This window comes from Sceloporus occidentalis, unplaced genomic scaffold, assembly GCF_023333645.1.
Source record: "Sceloporus occidentalis isolate IW3139 unplaced genomic scaffold, rSceOcc1.0.p SCAF_20, whole genome shotgun sequence".
Classification (NCBI taxonomy): Eukaryota; Metazoa; Chordata; class Lepidosauria; order Squamata; family Phrynosomatidae; genus Sceloporus; species Sceloporus occidentalis.
In genome coordinates, this window is record NW_028317000.1 from 8955407 (window position 1) to 8978331 (window position 22925).

General features: G+C 45.7%; 1 protein-coding gene across 3 annotated transcripts in view; it reads left to right on the forward strand.

Moving 5' to 3' along the window:
• Nucleotides 1–1055: 1055 nt before the first annotated feature.
• EFNA4 (ephrin A4) overlaps nt 1056–22925 on the forward strand; it is a 56943-nt gene continuing 35073 nt past the window's right edge. For 2 of the 3 annotated variants that reach the window (XM_089483516.1, XM_089483517.1), the window contains exon 1: nt 11525–11656. In XM_089483516.1, the coding sequence (XP_089339642.1) occupies nt 11553–11656 (104 nt within the window). In that variant the 5' untranslated portion in view covers nt 11525–11552. Of the gene's footprint in view, nt 1109–11524; nt 11657–22925 lie in introns of those variants that run through there. The other variant, XM_089483519.1, reaches the window with a different exon arrangement.

Below are 22925 nucleotides of genomic sequence, written 5' to 3' on the forward strand. Positions count from 1 at the left end.
ATAGATAGCTTTTAATACATTAATAGATAGCTTTTAACAAATTAATAGATAGCCAAGGGACCCAGATTCAAATGGGTCCCCCAGCAAGAGTCCAGTGATGTTGGCCCTCAGGGCCCACCATGTCTCTGCATTTCCACACTCCACAAATTATAGCACACTTCAGCTGCTGTGGCTTCAGGGACCCTGGAACTGCTTTTAAGATTGCAAGAGGAGTTAACATTGGCAGGCAGGTTGTTACTAATTTTGCTTATTTGTGGGTATTTGAAGGGGAGAGCAAACTACTTTTCCCATTCACCATCAGTGAAATATCTTTACATATGAAGACCCCAATGTCAATCACAATGTATATAGAGAGCTCCCCTCCATGTGTTCAGTGTAGCTTACTCTCAAGTAAGCACACATAGGATAGACTCCTGCACATAAAAAAACCCCAGCTTTTATTATTCCTGGGAGACACAACAACAACCACTGTCTAAATATTTATTAATATTTCCTAGTGTTTCATCATTTAGTGCTTGAATCTTTTACCCTTGGGACCCCTCTTTACATCTACATGCGGACGCCCCCCCAACACAGTATATGAATAAAAATATTTTGTTTCTTTAGTGTGCGTATTTTCATTAGCACATTAATGTGTATTTATGTTTTAACGTTTTATAAATAAAGAGCATCATTCAAATTAGAACAGATTTATATAAGTATTCAGTATTTAACTCAACATCTGTGTAAGTTTTACACATAAAAAGTTTGGGAAGAAAAGGCGGAGGAAGAGGTATCAGGGCCTTCAGGTCTCAAGCGAAACAATTCTCTTGCCTCCATTGGGAGGGGGGTCTGCCCTACTGTTTAAGAACCACTGGTTTAGTATACTTTGGCTCCATAATTCCTGGCAAGGCTCAGCTATATAGGAGACTTGGTAGACCATGGGGTTATTCACACTGTGAAAATAATCCAGGATAAATCTGGGTTGAATCTTCGTTGTTCACACGCATTCCAAATGCACCCAATTAAGTTGGGGGGGGGGGCTGTCAAAAGAACACACACTTAATCCAGGATGGTGTCTCCTTCTTCGGATGTTTTTAAACAGACGATGGATGTCCATCTGTTGGAGGTACTTTGATTGTGAGTTCCTGCATGGCAGAATGGGATTGGACTGGATGGCCCTTGAGGTCTTTTCCAATTGTATGATTCCATGAATAGGGGCTTCCCCTCCCACATCTGGGCAACTGGAGAGTAAGACACAGCCCCAATGGTAGATCTCCATCTGGACCTGGCGCACGGCCTCCCCTGCCACCATACACCTAGTCCTAGATCTTCTTTGTGTGAGGTTTGTGTGTGTGTCTCCCACACCTGCCTCCCTCCCCCCGTGAGAACAAAACCTCCTTGTGCCGCCCAGCCATGCAGAGCCCGGTTTATGGGGCTTTGCACCCTGTAATTTCACCCAACTACGTGACTCTCAACAGCAGCCTCAGATGCCAGGCCAGAGCAACCACCATGGGCTGGATAGCCAGGCCTTCAAGGGGTTGGGGAGCTTTTCAGAGCTTGGCTTTGGTGAAAACCAGGGTGGATCAGCACTAGCGACTGGTTTCTTTGCATTCTAGGTTCAAAAGCAGTGTAAATTGAGGGTCCCTGAGTCCCCTATCCTCCAATCCTCAGGGCAAGAGGGAGGAATCTCAGAGGGAGAGCACTCCCTTGAAAGAGATCAATCAATAAATCATTTACGGCCATAGACCAAATATAAAATTAAATGCATAGAATGCAGTACATAAAAATACACACAAACACAACTAAATGTAGCTAAAGTTGATAGCACTCTGAATATAGATGGCAAACTGTTTCTGTCTATATCACTAAAATTAAAAGCCGAGAAAGGTAATATGTTAAAATTTCATAGCTATGACTAATGTCTTAAAAGAGATTACAGTCGACCCTCTGCGTCTATGGAGTCAGTACCCATGGATTCAACCTTCCGTGGCTTGAAATATATATATATATATTTAAATCCCAAAAGCAAACCTTGATCTTGCTAATTTATATAAAGAGCACCATTTTGCTACCCCATTGTATATAGTGGCACTTAAGCACCCACACATTTTGGTATCCATGGGTTGGTGATCCTGGATCCAAACCTCAGCAGATACCAACAACCCACTCTGTGTGTGTGTGTGTGTACACCTCACTTGTTAGCCTTGGTTTTTATTTGAATGGCATCTTCTGTGCAACTGTGGCTGATGCTTCACATATAATGTATATTGACATTACCAAGACTTGCCCCCTGTAACATTGCAAGGAGTTGCCTCTGGGCTTTAAGATTTGGAACTGAAATCTCAAGGCCCTAAACCGGCAACACGTGTTTTCAAGGATGATTGAATATCACTGAGGTTTAATATCACTGAGAAACCACTAGGCCTTATAACCTTTTTAATGACAAAATTCAGACTTGGGACAAGAGCCATTTTGGTGTAGTGGTTTGAGCGCTGGACTATGATGCAGGGTTCAAATCCCCGATGATCCATGAAACTCTCTGGGTGGCCTTGGGCAAAGTCACATTCTCTCAGCCTCAGAGGATGGCAACCGCAACCCCCCTCTGAAGAAACTTGCCAAGAAAAACCTGTGATAAGTTCACCTTAGAACTGCCATAAGCCAGAAATGATTTGAAGGCACACAACAGCTAATGAAAAACATATAAATATATAAGATACAAAATCAAGTAAAATCAAGGTCCACAAAACCATTAGAGAACAGTATTTATAATTCTGACAAGTTGTAGTTAATATAAGTATGGACACAAAGGAAGAATATTGATAAATTGAACTCCCTCCCCCATCTAACACTCTTGCGGTCTCTTCCAACGCTATGATTCTATGATCTCTGCTCCTTCTAAATGAAGAAAGCTTCCATAAACTAAGATATACCTCTCACATACCTATTTATGGGATCCTTTCATATTCCTTCCAGTCTTCCCAACATAGGTGATGGTGATGGACAATGAGACTTGTAGTCCAACGCATGTGGAGGGCACTACTTGTGGGTGGCACATCAACTGTTTTCATCTAGCCAGCCCCACTTCCATGAGGTTGGACCACAACTAAAGAATGTCAGCAGACAAACCGCGCGGGTCCCCAGTGCAGCAAAAAGAAGCCGCAAAAAGCGGCTTCTTTTTCTGGTGCGGTTGTGACGCCGCAAGGCACCAATGGTGCCCTTGCAGCGTCACAAGGGCGCCGAGACGTGCGGACGCTAGGCATCCGTCACATCAAAATGGCGGTGCCCATGTGTATAGGGTGCCGCCATTTTGATGCCCTCGTCACCTGCGAGGGGCGTCTAAAAGTGACGCCCCTCGCACGTGACGACAGCACCTCTATGGGCCCATCTATAATGTGCCAATACTATCAACACTTCTTTAAACCATAAATTGCATGCATTTACTACAATAATGCAATTTTAGGCATCCAGTAGAATAATGAAACTATATAAACCATCTAGAAAATGATCGTACAATAGAAAATATTGTCATGTGACCATAATGTGAGGCATCTAATCTCTGAAGCTTAGCAAATCATTAACATACCCTATATTTCCGTGTTGGACAACAACTCCCATTACCACTGACCAACCAACCCTGCTAGCTGGGGACGACGTGGTTTGTAGTCCAATTAAATCTGCTGAGTAACGGCTCTTTAATTTTGCTTCTTGCGCCATAAATATATAATGTGGGAGGAACATATGGCGCATGGGGTGGGGGAAGGAAATTGACCCCCATCTTCCCCTGTAACAGAAGAAAGATCTGCTGCTGCTGAGTAGTGCCATCATCATGGAGCCAAGGAAGAAGGGGGATAAAAACAAGGGAAATATTCATGGCTTTTTAAAAAATCATAAAAAGAAAGTGGAGGGGGGAGTTATTATTGCTAAGAGTTTTGGCCTGGAGAAGAGAAACAAAACATTAATCATGCTAAACGCTTCAATATGTCGCGCTTGGGAGAACTCTCCAACATGTACCCGTTTTGTTGCTGGCAGTAGAGAAACCATGTGTGCCAGGGAGAAGGCGAGCAGAAAAATTCAGTCAAAGAAAAAGAGGGTGCAGAGCCTCCCCGCCAGGTTTCCCTTTCTTCCTTGGCTCCTCTGATGAGCAAGCAGTCATGGATTCTGGGACTGGCAACTGATCAGGGAAGGATGAGCTTATGTGAGAGACTTTGGCCTCATACATATGTCCTAAGAATCCGGAAGCCATGCCTAAGCCACACTCCTGTCCTTTGGTGCAGCTTCCGGAATCTTAGGGCACATGTATCATTTAAACCAGTGATGGCGAACCTTTTACAGACCGAGTGCCCAAACTGCAACCCAGACCCCACTTATTTATTGCAAAGTGCCACCTCCCTCTGGCTTTCTAGTAAGAAACTCTGGCAAACTCTGTGCTAGGGCGACAGCATGTGTGCCCACAGAGAGGGCTCTGAGTGCCACCTCTGGCACGCGTGCCATAGGTTCGCCATCACTGATTTAGACAGTATACCTCCAAAGTGACCCAAAGCAGCTTTATTTTGGCCTGTCTGTATGGGGCCTATATCTTTCCATATGAGCCCTCAGACATCTTCAGGAGCTACATGGCTCCTCTGCAGAGGTACTCCAGTTTGGCACTGCACTGCAGAGATACTCCAGTTTGACACCTCTTTAACTGCCGTGACTTAAATCTATGGAATAGAACCAGAAGTGGAATAGAACCAGAGATGCCGTAACAAACTACACTTCCCAGAATTCCATAGCATTTAGTCACGGCAGGTAAAGTGGTGTCAAAGTGGACTATCTCTGCAGTGCAGCTTCAGCCTCAGTCCCATTGCCTTTCCAGCAGGGACGTAGCCAGGATTTTGGGAAGGGGGGGTCCAGACTAAGTGCCACCATTATAATGGGGCTTGGGTGTGGTGGCGTGGCAGCATGCACCATTCATTTTATCTAATGGAAGGGGGGGTCCGGTCCCCAAGAACCCCCCCTTGGCTACGTCCCTGTTTCCAGGCAGATTTGGGAGGTACAACATATAAGGCCTCCTTGGTGACTGCTCCCAGGTTTTGGAACCTCTTCCCTAAGGAGGCTCCTTTTTTGCTGTCTTTTCAGTGGGGAGTGAAAACGTATCTGTTCCAACAGGCTTGTAGGAACTGACTTACAAAGGGCATTTTTAATGGTGTGTTTGGCTGGTTTTCATTTTCTACCTTAACTTTTTTTTAAAAGGCTTCTGCCTTTCCATGCATTTGTGAATGGTTTTCTGTAGATTGTTTAATGGTATGTTTGAAAGAACATTTATATGGTTTTGCTGATGTCTTTTTGAAGCATCTGCGTTTGTTTTAATTTTTGTAAGTCGGCTATAAAGATGAAAACGTGGCACGCAGCTGCACACCCCATTAGCAAAACTGTTCTGCACAACCAGTTACTTGCTAAATGCCTGTTTATATGGAAAGGGCTTTACCTGCCGGGAAAAAGAGAGCAGAGAGGGGGCCAGACGAGGTTTCTTTCTTTACAACACCATCACAACACTTTGATCTCATTTTAACTTCATTGGGGCCATCCTGTGGTATCCTGGGATTTGCAGTTTAGAGAGGTCCTACCGTGTATTCTGCTGAAAATGGCCAATGAGACAGCAGCCTTTTGCATATAGGCATACGGAATTAAAAATGTTTTTTGCTATGCTTCTGCCCATGTGTTAATAAGTTGTCATATATAAAAAGAGTAACACGCTCTCGCGATAACAAAACCACAAGAGCAAGAGCAGTATTTCCCATATGAAAACACACGCACATAACTTTACATTTACAACTTACTAACGGAAAAAGATTTTGTGCATGGAACAAGAAATCACTTTTTGTGCGTTTTTTACCCCAGTGTTATATAGCTATTGCAAAAATCTGGGGAATGGAAGAGTGTTATAGCACGATGCTCCCGTTCACTGCCACAAGCGCATGGAAATGACACAAGTGGAAATGACTCCATTGTGAGATAATCTGTCACCAATTATGTTTTAATGCTGCTATTGTTCCACTCTTGTTCCACTCTTTACCCCTGTGTGATAATCTCCTGGGTGATGCCAACTGTATTGATATCCCTACCATACACTCAGGTCTTCTGGCGAGTATTACCAGAAGACTTTTTCTTCAGTCGCCCCCGGATTGTGGAGTGACCTCCTGGAAGAGACTCAACATCTGGACACACTGTCTGAGTTTAAAACAGCATTAAAGACCCATTTGTTCCGGCAGGCCTGCCCAGATGGTTTTTGAATTATGAACTGGTTGTTTTCAATATGTATGCTTTTTAAATTGATGTTATGCTCTTTTAACTCATTATGTATTTTTAATTGGTGTTCATGTTTTTAACTGTCTCCTTGGTTAGAGACACAGGAGATTATCAGATGGGGGGTAATGACAGGAGAAGGACGGGAGCAAAGCACGATGCTCCCATCCTTATCGATTGCGCAAAGATTATCAGACATTGCGATTACCCTGTGATTATTGTACGCCATAGGCAGGTTTACTCTTTTATATTTATTGTTTTATGTACAGCGCTGTGCAAATCTACAGCGCTATATAAATAATAATAATAATAATAATAATAATAATCCTGTCAATGAAGAGGAATTGTCCCATCATTTACCTCCATTTCTTAATAAAGGGATAACCCATTAATACTGAAGTGATGGTACAATTCCTCTTCATTGATGGGATAATCACAGAATCAGCGCCATGTGTCTAATAATCTTCACACGCAATAAATACGGAAGGAAGGCACTTTGCTCTTGTCCTTCTCTTGGCATTACCCCCCGTTTGATAATCACAAATGAGACGGCCAGCAAGTCTCTGAGCCCCTAGGCACAGTTCTCCAGGACCCTCTTCCTATCATGGGCTGCCATGAGGCACAAGGCTGAGAAAGAATCATAGAATCATAGAATTAGAAGAGGCACGAGGGCCATCCAGTCCAACCCCCTGCCATGCAGGAACTCACAGTCCCTCTACATTTCCTGGGGTTAAGAGTGGAGGACCCCTGTGAATGTGGAAAGACCACATATAAAAAAATCCTGTCCTTTTAAAGTAAAAATAATGACCACAGAGAACTTATACACATTCAATCTAGACCAGTGATGGTGAACCTTTTAGAGGCTGAGTGCCCAAACTGCAACCCAAAACCCACTTATTTATTGCAAAGTGCCATGTCCCTCTGGCTTTCTAGTAACAAACTCTGGCAAACTATGTGCTGGGGCAACAGCACATGTGCTGACAGAGAGGGTTCTGAGTGCCACCTCTGGCACGCATGCCATAGGTTCGCCATCACTGATCTAGACAATGAGGAAATAGAAATAGTAAGTTCTCATAGCTGGGACCAAACATTGATCAGAACGGGGACTGCAATCAGGAAATCACAAGAAGATTAAGAATGGGGAGGGCAACTATGAACGAACTAGAGAAGATCCTAAAATGCAAAGATGTAAAGCTCAGCACAAAAGTTTGAATCGTAGAAGCCATTGTGTTCCTTGTTACTATGTATGGATGTGAGAGATGGGCAGTCAAGAAAGAAGATAGGAGGAAAATCAACTCATTGGAGATGTGTGCTGGAGAAGAGTGCTGAGGATCCCCTGAACTGCCAAAAGGGCAAACCAATGGGTCCTAGAGCAGATCAAGGCAGAAATATTCCTAGAAGCCAAGATGACAAGACTTAGACTGTCATACTTTGGACACATCATGAGAAGGCATGAATCGTTGGAAAAGACAATAATGTTTGAAAAGGTGGAGGGAAGTAGAAAGAGAGGAAGGCCACATGTTAGCTGGATGGACTTTATTAAAGAGACCATGAATATGAGTTTCCAGGAGCTGTGTAGAGCAGTAGAGGACAGATGTCTCATCCATAGGGTCACCATGGGTCGAGATCGACGTGAAGGCAATTAACAACAATCCATATCTCCAGGTCCTCCAATGCAACGCTGTAGTCAACATCTGCCAGACGTTGATAACAGAATCATGCTGGATAGAGAAGTCTTTTCCCTAGGAACATCTATGTTCTCCAGCATGATCAATTTCTGGCAGAGTTGCACTGGAGGACCTAGAGATTTCTAGAAAGCAAGTCTTCACAATGGAGCGATTTACTTATTTACAAATACATTTGGTTTTGAAGGTACCATAATTACAGTGCTTCCAAGTTCTGCATCCCAAAGGAAGAGAGCGCAAGGGTGAAATGGTACAGTGAAATCCGATGTTTGCTCAGAAGTTAATCTTGCTGGGTTCACTGGAATATTATCCAAGAAGCGAGGGTCTTTCAGTGTTTTCATACAACTGGGAAAGGGAAGGAGGATAATAACACAAATGCAAGTTTAGACTATTGTCTTGCTGTGTAGGTATCGTTGAGCAGCAAGGAAAGACAAAAGTGAAGAGGAAGCAAAAAAGGCTTGGGGAAAAGAGGTTGCTGTGTTAGTGTTCAAACAATAAATTTCACTCCTCTTAAAATATGTTATCTTGAAGTAAGAAAATTTGCGGAAGAGACCTGTATTGTTGTACAGTGCATTTTGAAGGTTTATTGCCAGTGTCACAATTTGCATCATTTCGTATCCCATTCAGGGGTAAAACTACAAGGCAGCAAAATGAGAGCATTGCTTCTCAAATAATAATTCAATACCTTTCCCCATTACATTTTCCTTCACTCCCCAAATTTCTTGTATTGCAGAGAGTGAGAAACTGAAAGACATTCGCATCTAAAACTCTTTATATTTGCTGTGTTTGCATTCCTTTGGTGATTTTGCCTACTCCTTTTCTTTGGATGCCTGAACTGTGTCTGAAAAGGCTGGACTGAAGTTTGGTTACTTCAATGCTAGGAATCTGAGAAATGAAAGCAAATGTGAAATCTTCTTGGGGGAGGACAATGCCTGCATTTTGCTCCCTTCTCCATAGCTACAATCCTAATCCCATTACACTTTTCATTCCACTTTCCCCCACAAAGTTTACATAACTTTAAAGCTTAAATGTATCCGTTAGCGCAGCTGAAAAAAGTAGGCAACGGTTTCTGAAAACTCATGATAAAATAAATCAGTCATAAAGGGGCTGTTAGATCCCCCCCAATTACTTTTATATTAAAACAGAGTAACTATGACCTGTTACAGACTGCCAAAATAAAGCTGCTTCAGGTCTCTTTGGAGGTATGCTATTTAAATGATGCATGGGTCCTAAGAGTCCGGAGGCCGCGCCAAAGCCATGTTCCATTCCTAAGCACTGGAGTGCAGCTTTGGTGCAGCTTCCGGATTCTTAGGATGCATGCATCATTTAAACAGCATACCTCCAAAGATACCTGAAGCAGCTTTATTTTGTCAGCCTGTAACAGGCCATGGCTAGGCCCATTACAGAATTACACATGATTATTCCACTTTAATTGCCGTGGTTGTGTCCTGCGATTTAAAATTTATGCAGGATATCTAGCATTTTCAGCCAGGTGTATTTGGGGCCTCTCCAAATGCCAGGCTTCCATAGAATAGTACCATGGCAGTTAAAGTGGAATAACAGCACTAGTATTGTGTTATATGAATCCATGGCCTGCTATCTCTTTGGAAGATGAAGAATAATACCAATACCAGGTCCAAGCACCAGTTTTAAGGTGGGAGCAGTGTAGTGGAGTCTCCCTCCTTGGAGGTCTTCAAACGGAGGCTGGATGGCCATCTGTCGGGGATGCTTTGATCTGGATTTCCTGCATGGCAGAATGGGGTTGGACTGGATGGCCCTTGCGGTCTCTTCCAACTCTGTGATTCTATCATACTATGGCGCATTACACACGGCCATTTAGTACGCACTCTGCGCGTCCTAGGGTTAGGAAGGGGTGTGCTAGGGTTAGGAAGGGTCTCACCTTCCTAACCGGTCCTATTTCTAGGACACACGGAGCGCGTACTAAATGGCGGCTCCTGTCCACATGGGGGGCGCCATTTTGACATCTCAGACGCACAGCGTCCAGATGTGGCGCGGCGGAAGTGACACCGCGAGTGCACGCCTCGCGCCTCGCGGCGCCACTTCCGGCAGCCAAAAAGGAGTGCCATTTCGGCGCTCCTTTTTAGCTGCGCCGGAAAGCCTCGCGGTCTGGCCAGTGGGGCTTCTCGGTGTAGCTAATGACGGCGGCGGCAGACCACCCGCTTTAGGGCGGTCTGTAACGCGCCTATGATTCTATGAACATTGGCAGACCATTTGTTATCAATTGAGGATATCACACGACTGAAATTGGAAGTGTAATCCAGTGTCATCCTGAATGGAATTATGTGTATTCACATTGCGCGAAAGGTCACCAGACGCGACCGCTGGCCGTCCAAACGCACTCCAAACGCAATCGCGCATCAAGCCACAGTTAAGTAAATTCGGTGAACTGGTGAAGTCAAAAACCCTGTTCCTGGGCAACTTTGCACTCAGTGCGCTGTTGTTTGGTGTGATGTACATGTCTCCTTTGGCCCTGGTTCCCCTCCCCAATCCGGAACGGGGGTTTGCCATGAAGCCACGCTGCATTTCCGCTTCAATTTTGCTTCTGCATTGCTGAGGGGGGGCTGCTTCCTGCTAATGAAGAGGCATGGACTGGGAGCTATTGGATAACCATTATATTCACCTTTTAACGTGACACAAGTGAATATATGCTCATTTTAACGTGAATAGAGCATGTTCTTTCAACCATTCTTTCAAGCGTCCGAACAGGATCCGGAACAATGGATGCCAGCTCCAGGAAAAGAGATTCAGCCTAAACAGTGGGAAGAACTTCCTGACAGTAAGGGCTGTCAGTCAGAGAGTGGAGGAGTCTCCTTCTGTGGAGGTCCTTAAATAGAGGCTGGATGGGCCTCTCTCAGGGATGCTTTGATTGAGAGTTCCTGCATGGCAGAATGGGGTTGGACTGGATGTTGGGTCTCTTCCATCTCTATGATTCTATGGTTCTTACTGTCAGGATGTTCCTCCTAATGTTGAGGCGGAATCTCTTTCCCTGGAGCTAGCATCCATTGTTCCGGGTCCTGTTCTCTGGAGCAGCAGAAAACAAGCTTGCTCCATCCTCAATATGACACTCCTTAAAATACACTCATCCCTCCATATTTGTGGCTTTGATCATTGATGGATTGGATTAATATGTCCTCTCTAGGAATATCTAGGTCCTCCAGTGCAACTCTATGGTCAACTTTAAGGCCATAGAGATCCCTAGAGAGAAGACTCCACTAGGCCTTTGCAGCTTAACCAACGTAGTAGGGAAGGAAGGATGCCAGCCAGGCTGCCTGGACCCTGGGGCCCCTGGCTGGCTTCGAACTCGCAACCCTTGGGACTGAGAGGGAGGCTGCAGTACCGCACTTAACCGCTGCGCCACCGAGGCTTAAGGCCGGACCCCTTGCTCCTCCCCCTCCCTTTCTTCTCTCCCTGCCTTTGCTTTTTCCAGAATGCCGCCCTGTGATTGGTGGAAAGTTGGAGCGGGAGGCAGGAGGGGGCGTGGCTTTGGCGTGGCTCCCTCGGCGGCGCCTCTGCGCTCCTACTTCTCCTTCTTCTTGTGGGATGCGGCGGGGCTGCAGTGGGGCTGTGCCTCGGGATCCGATGGGGCTCCGGGGCGCCCTCTGCCTCCTCTTCCTCCTGCTCCTCTTCTTCCAGCAGGTGCCCGGGCTCCGGCACAAGGTCTTCTGGAACTCCAGCAACCCCAGGTAGCTCTCAAGGGCAGGGAAAGGAAGGCAGAGAGAGAGAGAGAAGGGGGGGTTCCTTTTGGAAGGAGACCCCAGGACTACAAAGCAGGACCCCCCTTTTTGACCTCCAAAAGGTGTGCCCCCCCAAAAAAGTGTGTGTCAGGGGGATCCACTGTGCCCCACATATCCCTCCCGCTTTCTCTTGCTTATTGTCCCCCAAAAGTCACTCTCTAGAACTGGCTGGATATGGGGGATTCTGGGCCCTATTGTCCCCCAAAAGTCACTTTCTAGCTCTGTGTGGGAGATTCTGACCCTCATTGTCCCCCAAAAGTCACTTTCTAGCTCTGTGTGGGAGATTCTGACCCTCATTGTCCCCCAAAAGTCACTTTCTAGCTCTGTGTGGGAGATTCTGACCCTCATTGTCCCCCAAAAGTCACTTTCTAGCTCTGTGTGGGAGATTCTGACCCTCATTGTCCCCCAAAAGTCACTTTCTAGCTCTGTGTGGGAGATTCTGACCCTCATTGTCCCCCAAAAGTCACTTTCTAGCTCTGTGTGGGAGATTCTGACCCTCATTGTCCCCCAAAAGTCACTTTCTAGCTCTGTGTGGGAGATTCTGACCCTCATTGTCCCCCAAAAGTCACTTTCTAGCTCTGTGTGGGAGATTCTGACCCTCATTGTCCCCCAAAAGTCACTTTCTAGCTCTATGTGGGAGATTCTGAACCTTATTGTCTCCCCAAAAGTCACTTTCCAGAACAAGCTGCGGGGGATTTGGGGGGGGCCTTACTGTCCCCCAAAAGCAAACTTTCCAGAGCAGGCGGTGGGGGGATTGAGGGAGGAGAAATGGAGAAGAGCCTCCCCCTTAGAAGAAAGGTTTTCGGGGAGCCCCAAATGGGGCACCCCTCCCCCTCTGCCTGAGGCAGCTGCTTCGGGGGAGGGGGAGGGAGGGGCAGGAAGAGGGGAGAAGGGGGTCCCTGCCCCTCTTTTCATCCTCGGGCTCCATTTTGTGCTGCTCTCAGCAGCCTCGCCTTTGTCTGGAGGCTCCCAGGTGCCCCCTTCGCCCCACTGAACCCAGGCCTCTCCCACTGAGAGACCACCCCCAAAACACTTTCCCCCCATCAGTGGCCCACCTCCCTTGGCTTAGGACCAGAGCTCTGAGAAGTGTCTTTTGGGGAACAACAAAGCCCACAATCCCCGCACCCAGCTCTGGGGAGGGTCTTTTTTGGAGGGAGGGGGGATAAAGTTCAAAATTCCTCATCGCCTGCTCTGGAGAGTGACTTTTGGGGGGAACAATATGGCCCCAAATCTTCCACACCCAGCTCTGGAAAGTGACTTTTGGATCTTTTGGATCTAGAAAGTGCTTTTAAGTGATGTTAAGGTCCAGGATTCCCTGCAGCCTGCCTTAGAAAGTGGCTTTAGGGGAACAATAAGGCCCCAGATTACCCACACCCAGCTCTGGAAAGTGGCATTTTGGGACAACAAGGCCGCAAATCCCCCACAAGCTGCTCCGGAAAGTGACATTTGGGGAACAATAAGGCCCCAGGTGCCCCCCACAAAAACCTGATAAACCTGATCTGGAAGGTGACTTTTGGGGGGGACGGGACAGTAAAGTCCAGAATTCTTCATAACCTCTTCTGGAAAGTGGTTTTTGGGGGACAGTATGCTCCAAATCCCCTGCACCCAGCTTTGAAAAGTGACTTGGGGGACAGTAAGGCCCAGAATCCCCTATCAGGTTGCCCTAGAAAGTGATTTTTGGGGGACGATAAAGTCCAGAATTCCCTGCAGCCTGCCTGTGGGGGATTCTGGACCTTGTTGTCCCCCAAAAGTCCCTTTCCCAAGCTGGGTTTGCGTGGCCTTTCAGCATGCCTTGTGCCAAGAGACCTAGCTGCCTGGACTTCTCTGTGTCCACGCAACCCTTCCCCAGCTCACCCTGGAGAGGCTGGCCCAGGTTTCTGCCCTCCTTGGTGCCAGGGCTTCCCTGCTTGTCTGTGCTTGTTGATGGCTTCCCTGCCTCCTTTGAGTTGCTTTGAAATGGCCACAGATGTGACTTGCCTCCTTTCCCTTTCAAAGTTCCCTGGAGAACTTTGGGGGAAACTGTGTTGGATTCTCTTGATGGAAAGGCTTCAGAAACCCTTTTTCGCTGTGCCAGTCTTGGCCGGCTAGTTCAGGGGACATCTGTCCTGGCACAGGTAGACCTATGTTAAGAACCGGGCTGCAGCTGTACAGAGTCAGAGGTATAAATAAGTATGAGTTCAATAACTACCAGCCCTTGGCGCCAGTCGTTGTCTTAAGGAGTGGAATTGGATGTCTGTGAGTGCCCACAAAAGGTTGCCAAAACCAATCTTTTCAGGTGGTACCCATGCCATGGTTTGTTTTTGCTACAACATGGAAAACTCAAAACCTTTGTGAAGTTACAGTTCTCAGATTTCCTCAACTGGCAAGGAAATCTGACTATTCTGGCAGAAGGATTCTGAGAGTTGTGCCCTGGCTTACTGTTTGCTCTGGAAAGCCTTTTCTATCATTTCTGGTGTGTGCATGTGTGTGTGTGCATGCTTTTTCTAAATAGTCCAGGAAAAACACTTTATGCCTGCTCAGGACCATACTGAGCTCATTCATAGATGGGCAAAATGCAGGTCTCCAAATGCTGTTGGGGATTCCTGGCTTGACAACAGTACATGGGAAACAGATCTTGGGGTCTTAGGGGCCAAAGAGACTGCCCCTAAGGGGTAGCCTTCAGCCACTTCTGTCTTCGCCGGATCAGGGCCACAGCAACTACACACCGCTCCTTTTTGTGTTGCGGAAAGAGCACCATAGCTGCCAGCGCTGCGGCTATTTGGGGCTCCTTTGGCCCTGCGTCATCTGGACACAGCTCTAGAGGAGTGCTGTGAAGCCGTCCGTCGTGTGCAGTGGGGCGCACAATGTCACACTGGCATGGAGGCGGAGGTGGGGTGGTGCATCATGTGGACGCCACGTCCCCACTCTGCCCCGATGCCAGTCTGTCAAGGCTGTTAGTGGACCACAGGCTGAACATGAGTCAACAGTGTGATGCAGCAGCTAAAGAAGCCAATGCGATTCTCAGCTGCATCAATAGAAGTACCACTCTATTCTGCTTTGATCAGGCCTCACCTAGAATGCTATGCCCAGTTCTGGGCACCACAATTCAAGGGGAATATTGACAAGCTGAAACGTGTTCAGAGGAGGTTGATCAAAATGATGAAAGCTCTGGAAGGTATTAAGCTCTATGAGGAGCAGCTTAAGGAGCTGGATATGTTTAACCTGGAGAAGAGATGGTTAAGGGGTGACATGATAGCCATGTTTAAATATTTAATCTTATATTGAGGACAGAGCAAGCTTGTTTTCTGCTGCTCCAGAGACTAGGACACGGAGCATTGGATGCGAACTACGGGAAAAGAGATTCCACTTCAACATTAGGAAGAACTTCATGACCTGACAGTGGAAGAAGATGCTGCTTTGGAGAGTGGTGGAGTTCCCTTTTTTGGAGGTCTTTAAACAGAGGTTGGATGGACATTGGTCACAGGGAGTGCTTTCATTCCTCCATGGCAGAATTAGGTTGGACTTGTGGCTTCTTCCAACTCTAGGATTCTATGACTATAGCACCCAGTGTACCTCACCATTGGCTATACTGTCTGCAGCTGCTGAATGTTGCAGTTCAACCAGATTGGAAGGGTTCCCACCATTCCTGACATTTGCCCACCTGAACTACTTGTAAGAAAGCCAGAAGTGTAATCATACTTAACAAGACTCTGTTTTGCTCCTTCCACATGTGGTGTCCGTGGCTGCTGGGGGCTGCAGTCCAGCAATATGTCTAAAGCTTCAGTCTAGTCACCCCTAATCTCTACATCCCAGGGTAGAGAATCTGGATCTTGGCATTGACAAGTCCCAGGCTCGCTGTATAAAAAACCTGGTTTGGCATGGCCCTGCTTGGGTGGTGGGTGGCACTGTGCCCAGTGAGTGGCTCAGCTGGCAGGAGCAGGGGGTGGGGATGGGAAACTGGTACTTGAATGTAATCTGGATTGTGTTGTGTTGTTACAAGGTTGCCCGCTTTTCCTTCCTAAGTGAGGCCCACCCGGGGAGGCGAGTCAGGGTGAGTCTACAGGGAAACGTAGGGGGAGAGGGTTATGGGGGCAACATTCCAGCTTGTTTTGCTTTGCTCAGCGTGGGAGCCTTGGTTAGCTGGCATTTGGGTCTCTCTCTTTCTTTCTCTCTAGGTCTAGGCAGAGAGCGGCCTTGAGAGTGGCATGGAGGGAGCTGGCTGAGGGCCCAGTGGGGATGTTCACTCTCCAAACAGGATGGCAGAATCTGCTGGACATGGGGGGGCGGGGTGAGCAAGGGTCTCTCTTGTGCCAGTCTGTTTGTTCAACTTGTGAAATTCATGCTTACATTTCCACCTCTCTGTTCCCTCTAGGGCAGGGGGGTGGGTAATGTCCCCCCCCACCCACCCAATGCTTCTGCAGCCATCATGGAATCATAGAATCATAGTTGGAAGAAACCACAAGGGCCATCCAGTCCAACCCCCTGCCATGCAGGAACTCTCAATCAAAGCATCCCCGACAGATGGCCATCCAGCCTCTGTTTAAAGACTTCCAAAGACGGAGACTCCACCACTCTCTGAGGGAGTGTGTTCCACTCTTGGACAGGCCTTACTATCAGGAAGTTCCTCCTAATGTTGAGGTGGAATCACTTTACCTGTAGCTTGCATCCATTGTTCTAGGTCCTGTTCTCTGGAGCAGCAGAAAACAAGCTTGCTCCCTCCTCAATATGACTTCCCTTTTAACTTCAGTTCCCTGGACAGCCCTTTTCCTGGTCAAGAAGGCAGGTGAATTGCCTTTCCTGGAAGCCTGAGCAGAGATTCAGCTTTTAAACAGAATTCCACTTTTCAAAACCAGAAGTGGACCTCCAGTCACATCCCTTTTTGTTTTTCTTGTTTGTTGTTCTTGGATGGCCCCAAGGGCAGAAAATTGGCTCCCAGATCCAAAGCAGTTGCCCATGCTTTTAATGCAAAGGGTGGGCAAAACCACAGCTGTTTGGGATTTGTTTGATTGCACTCCTATCAGCCCCAGACAGCATAGCTAGTAGTAAGGGTGTAGGGTACATCAGTGGTTCCCAAATTTTGGGCCTCCAGATGTTTTGGACGTCACCACCCAGAATTCCTGCCTGTTGGCCAAGCTGGCTGGGGCGTCCAAAACATCTGGAGGACCAAAGTTTGGGAATTACTGCAATACATTAAGACCAGGAGGGCCACAGGTTGTTCACCCACAGAAGATCAGGAGGGGAGTTAAATTCAGTGCCCCTACTGATGGTAGGTAAAATGTTCCTCAGTCCACAAGCATCTCTTTTTCCACAAAACGTACTGATTTCCTGCAGCTGGTGTGTCAGGTAGAATGTCCTAACTAGACTTTCCTATGAGATGCTAATGTTCTAGGTGAAGAACTTGTTTTTTAATGTGCCCATTTTTATGTCTTATCAGGTGAGTGCCTCACTTCCCACAGTCTTTATCGTAAATATTCATTTTATTTTATATTTCTTGCTCCTTGTCCTTTCTTCTTTTCTTAAAAAAGGTATACAGCCCGCCCTTGCCTTACGCGGGGGATCTGTTCCGGACCCCGCTGCATAAGGTGAATTCCGCCTATGCTCGAGCCCCATTGGAAACAGTGGGGCTCGCGTGCGGTGGCGCAGGGCGCCACGGGCACGTACACCCATTCATTTGGGATGCATCGCCCCTTGCGCCCTGCGCACGCTCCGCGGCTTGAGCGCGTATGCTCAAGACCGCGTAAAATAACGCGGGCGCACTGTACAAATGAGACATAGGGGACGATAATCCCTGTGGGAATCGGTCTGATCAGTAAGTGGTTTAACAGGAACAGATTAATCCAGCCAATCTAAATCTTTGGTGCTTCAGCTGCTTTGGATTTCAGGTTTGAGCAGCTCCAGCCAGCATGGCCATTGGTCACAGCTTCTGGGAACTGTAATCCAAAGAATCTTGAGGACCAGAGAGTGTGCATCCATGGTCTAGAAGTCTTGCAGTGAACATTGATACACACTTCAAATTTGGGTAAGCAGCCTTTTACCACCATAATGGAGCCTCTCTGTACAGAGTCACTCTACAACTGAATATCAGCTACTTGGGGACAAACTAATGGAGGCTGCTGCTTCCTCTGATCCAGGGACAGAGACATATATCTTTCCAGATGTTGTACTGACGTTCACATTGGCCCCAGTCAAGAGAGGCAGTGGTAGAAAATGATGGGAGTGTAGTCTGACAAGATCTGGATGGTACAGCTTCACTGTTTTTGCTTTTTGCATCAGGTTTCCAAGTTATTCAGAAGGCTATGGCTGTTCACTGTTGGAAACATAATGCTGGGCTGCCTCAGAACTTTGGAAAGTTACTATTTTGGGGGGACCACAACACCTGTTGGGGGGAATATATGGAGTTATAGGCTGCATTCGCACTTCAGAGATAATCAATTTCGACACCACTTTAACTGCCATGGTTCAGTGATATGGAATTCTGGGATTTGTAGTTTTGTGAGATATTAGGCCTTCTCTGCCAGAGAGTTCTGGTGCCACAACAAACTACAGTTTCCAGAATTCTGTAGCACTGAGCCATGGCAGTTAAAGTGGTGTCAAACTGGATTATTTCTGCAGCGCAGATGCAGCCATAGTCTTTTTAATAAAAGCAGTTTTCCAAACCAACACATTATATGAATCTTTAATGTGATTCACCAGGATGCATCTTGTATTGGTACAAATCTGAAATGGATAGTTTGACAGATGCCTCAAGTAAGCAGTAACCACCTACGGTTGATAGGAAGGCAGTGGGACTTACTCTTAGGTACAGGACTGCAGTCTTAAATCTTACTGCTAAAAATTGCTGCTGTGAGTTCTGTATTTTCTTTTGAAAGAAAAACCTGCCTTCCTGCAATCATCCACATGCTTTTACCTGTGAATAAGTCATCTTTGAAACTTGGTAAAATTTACCTCTCAGCAAGCATGTGTGAAATAGAGCCAGGTAGGTCACAAGCTAGAATGGAGGTGGGTCGCTTGTGGGCAGATTTTCTGCCTTAAGGATTCACCCAAGGAGGGCTTCAGCCTCCTTGGAGCAAACTGGAAGCATCTGTAAGTTAGCTGCGGATTCTATTCATGCCCTTTCATGTCAATAATTAATTAATTAATTAATTAATATCCCACTTTCCTACTGGCTTGGGACCCAAGCAACAAAGCATGGGGCCCTGTGGTTTGTTTAATAGAGACACTCTGGTTTGGGAGGTTTCCACAAACTGCAGTTCTCATTTTAACCCCCAAATTATTATTTCCAGAAGTGGGAACACTTGAGCCAGGAGGAGCCCTGGGTCCTTAAGGCCCATGGGCCGCTTAATTCCCACCCCAGTCTAAATCCCGCTTCTTTTCAGCTAGTTTGGAATAAGGGGTGAGGCTTCTGGGATCTCTTGTTCCTTGAAGATTCATCCTAGAGAATTTAAAACACAAGCAGAACCCCTGGAGGAGGACAGAAATCTTCATGCAGTGATCCCAGCTGAGATTGGGAGCTTTAAGAGCTGGGAAATGTTATACTGAAAGTACTGGAGAAAACTTGTATTGATTTATATTTTGATTTTGGTCCGAAGCAGAAAATCTATAACACTGATCTGGATGTAAACAATTATGTATGTATATGAAGACATATGAATTAAAAAGGAATGAGAAGACGGATCACCAGTGGAAGTGGCGTTGCAAGAAAATTTGGCGAGAGCAAATGCGGGTAGAGAATTCCCCCCTTTCCAATTCAATTTCATTTTAGCCATGTCTCTATTACTCCAACTGAGTATATATCGGCATACCTCAGATCACAGAAAGCTATGGAAAGCTCCTAAAGACACGGGAGTGCCACTATATTTCATATTCCTGGTGAGAAATCTGTACTTAGGACAAGAGGCTGCTGTAGGAACAGCATATGGAGAAACAGAATGGTTCCCAATTGGCAAAGAGGTCAGACAAGGCTATCTGTATCAGCCTATCTGTTCAGCTTGTATAGTCAGCCCTCCTTATCCACAGACTCAAGCATCCATGGTTTGAAAATATTCAAAACATATATATTTTTACAAAAAAGCAAACCTTGATTTTGTCATTTTATACAAGGGACACCATTTTATTATACATTGTATTTAATAGGACTTAAGCATCCACGGATTTTGGTATCCATGGGTCGTCCTGGAACCAAACCCTAGTGAATACCAAGGTTCCCCTGTATGCATAAAATAGAAAAAAAAGCAGGTTTAGATTTAGAAGAAGGAGGAGTGAAGATAGAAGGAAAGAATATCAACAATCTAAGATATGTGGACAACACTGTACTGCTAGTAGAAAACATCACAGACTTGGAACAATTAGTAAGGAAGGTCAAGGAAGGAAGCTCAAAGGCAGGTTTAATGCTGAACATAAAGAAAACAAAAATAGATCCAAGGAGGATCTCCATAAATTCAACATAGACTATGAGGAAATTGAAATAGTTGAAGATTTCCTGTACCTTGGATCAAACACTGATCAGAAAAGAGACTGCAGTCAAGAAATAAGAAGATTAGGAATTGGAAGGGCAGCCATGAAAGAACTAGATAGGATCCTAAATGGATGCAAGCTCCAGGAAAAGAGATTCCACCGCAACATTAGGAGGAACTTCCTGATAGTAAGGGCTGTTCGAAAGTGGAACACACTCCTTCCTCGGAGTGTAGTGGAGTCTCCTTCCTTAGAGGTCTTCAAACAGAGGCTGGATGGCCATCTGTCGAGGATGCTTTGATTTGGATTTCCTGCATGGCAGAATGGGGTTGGACTGGATGGCCCTTGTGGTCTCTTCCAACTCTACGATTCTAAAGAGTAAAGACATACAACTGAGTCCTGACGTTAGAATCGTACAACCTACTGTATACCCTATTGCCATGTACGGATGTGAGAGCTGGACAGTGAAGAAAGCAGATAAAAAGAAAATCAACTCATTTGAGATGTGGTGCTGGAGAAGAGTGCTGGTGATACTGTGGACAAGAAGAAAGACAAAGAAATGAGTCCTTGGCCAGATCAAACCTAATTCTCCCTGGAAGCCAAGTGAATTAAATGAGGCTGTAATACTTTGCCCACATCACGAGAAGGCGTGAATCATTGGAAAAGACAACAGTGCTAGGAAATGCAACAGAAAGAGAGGAAGATTACATGCCAGATGGATGGACTCAGTTAGGGAGGTCACAGGTATGAATTTACAGGACCAGAGCAGAGCACTGAAGGACAGGGGGTCTTGGAGATGTCTCATCCACAGGGTCACAGTGAGTTAAGGTTGACTCTAGGGAAGCTAACAACAAGCAACAATCTCAGCAATAAAGCTTCTGACAGTGAAGATGCTTTTTACAAAGTTTTTTTGAAGTCTACTCAGCCTTCTCTTTTGTCCTCATCCTCTGTCTAGCTGGAGGTTTTTAGCAGCATCTGCACTGTGAAGATGTTGAAGAACGACTGGAAAAGCATAGACTTTGGATGCTGGGTTGTAGCTGCATGTCTGCAGTAAATGGTGCAATAAAAAAAAAAGTTGACCTGGAAAGAATGGGATTTTACTCTAGCCTGTCTTACTGTAGCTGTGTGTACCTGTCTAAAACAGGCAAAGCAAGCAGCAGCTGCCTCCAGAATCCCTAGAGAAAAGGGGAAAGCAGATAAGTCTGCTTCATTGACTACCCCTAATACAGTGGACCCTTGTTATATGCTGGGGTTTGGTTCCAAGATCCCCTGTGGATAACAAAATCTGTGGATGCTCAAGTCCTATTAAATATAAACACATAGCAAAATGGTGTCCCTTATAAAAAAAATGGAAAATCAAGGTTTGATCTTGGAAATTTATACCTTTTTGAAACATTTTCAAACCGTGGATGCTTGAATCCGTGTATTAAAAATCCGTGTATAAGGACTGACTGTATGTTTAAAAGCATAGATCTGTAAGTTTGACCACCAAAATGGAAAACATAAGAAAAGTGGAGGCTGATAAAAGAGGAAGTCATTCCTGGATGCATTTTGGAAGTAAGTTACAAGTTGTTCCTAGAAAGTACCAAATGTTTCTGTTTACTTCTGCAAAGTTTTCCTGGCCTGTTATTTCATTTTATATACACACATATTGTTAGTTTTGAAGAAAAAGCTTGCTGAAATACATTGAACTGCTCTTCTTCCTTGTGTAGTGTAGGGATCTCCATGTATTCCATGTTATTTCTGCCTTGGTTACCACATTTTCTGTTAAAGAAATCATGCTCCAGAATGCATCGACTTTGTTAACTGAGTTTTACCTCCATTATTAGTGTGCTGTCACCTTTAGTTAGATGTTCATTACTTTGGCTATAGTACCGTAATTGGTTTTCTTCAGCGCTTAGTGAACCATCTCACCCTGTTTTCAACTCTGGAGGACTATGGCTTGCCATTTTAGGGCTACTTGAAGTGATGATACATCAAAATATGTCACCTTCAGCCCATTCTGTGTGGGTTTCTTAGGCTGTTTTGGCATACGAATCTTCCTGAAAGAGCATTTTGCAACTAAGCAATTTAAAATGCATTAAATGGTGGCACAGTGGTTAAATGTCAGTACTGCAGCCAGAAGGTTGTGAGTTCGATCCCAGGCAGGGCTCCAAGGTCCACTCAGCCTTACATCCTTTCGTAGGTCAGTAAAATGAGTACCCGGCTTGTTGGAGGCAATTGGCTTGCACATGATAAACCGTTTAGGGAGTGCTAGTTCACTGATCAGTGGTATAGAAATATACTTGCTATTCCTATTGCTATTTTAACATGATTTGGGGATGAAAAAATGGGAGCGGAAGGAATAAGGATCTTGCAGTGGTGGTTTCCACCCTTGGTTTAATGCAAGAGGCTTTCCCTTCTGGGCTGTCCCTGTTTGATTGAAATGAAGTGACCATAATATCTTCCCTGTGGCAAGAAGATGGAGTTACAGCTATTGCACTGTTAATTGTATTTCTTATGTGAGATGTTGGGAGCTTCCAAAAAGAAAGGAAGCAGAAACAGGAACATCCAATGAAACCTGGAGGACAAAACTGGAGACACCTCTCAAAGCGCTCCAAAGATGGTTCTTTGGTTAGTAAAAAGAAGCGCAACAATTTTTGGCCTGCGGGTATTCTCAAAACCTTGTTCTGGAGCCTAAAAACCCTAAAGCAGTCGTTCCCAACCTTCCTAATGCCGTGACCCTTTAATACAGTTCTTCATGTTGTGGTGACCCAAACCCATGAAATTATTTTCGTTGCTACTTCAT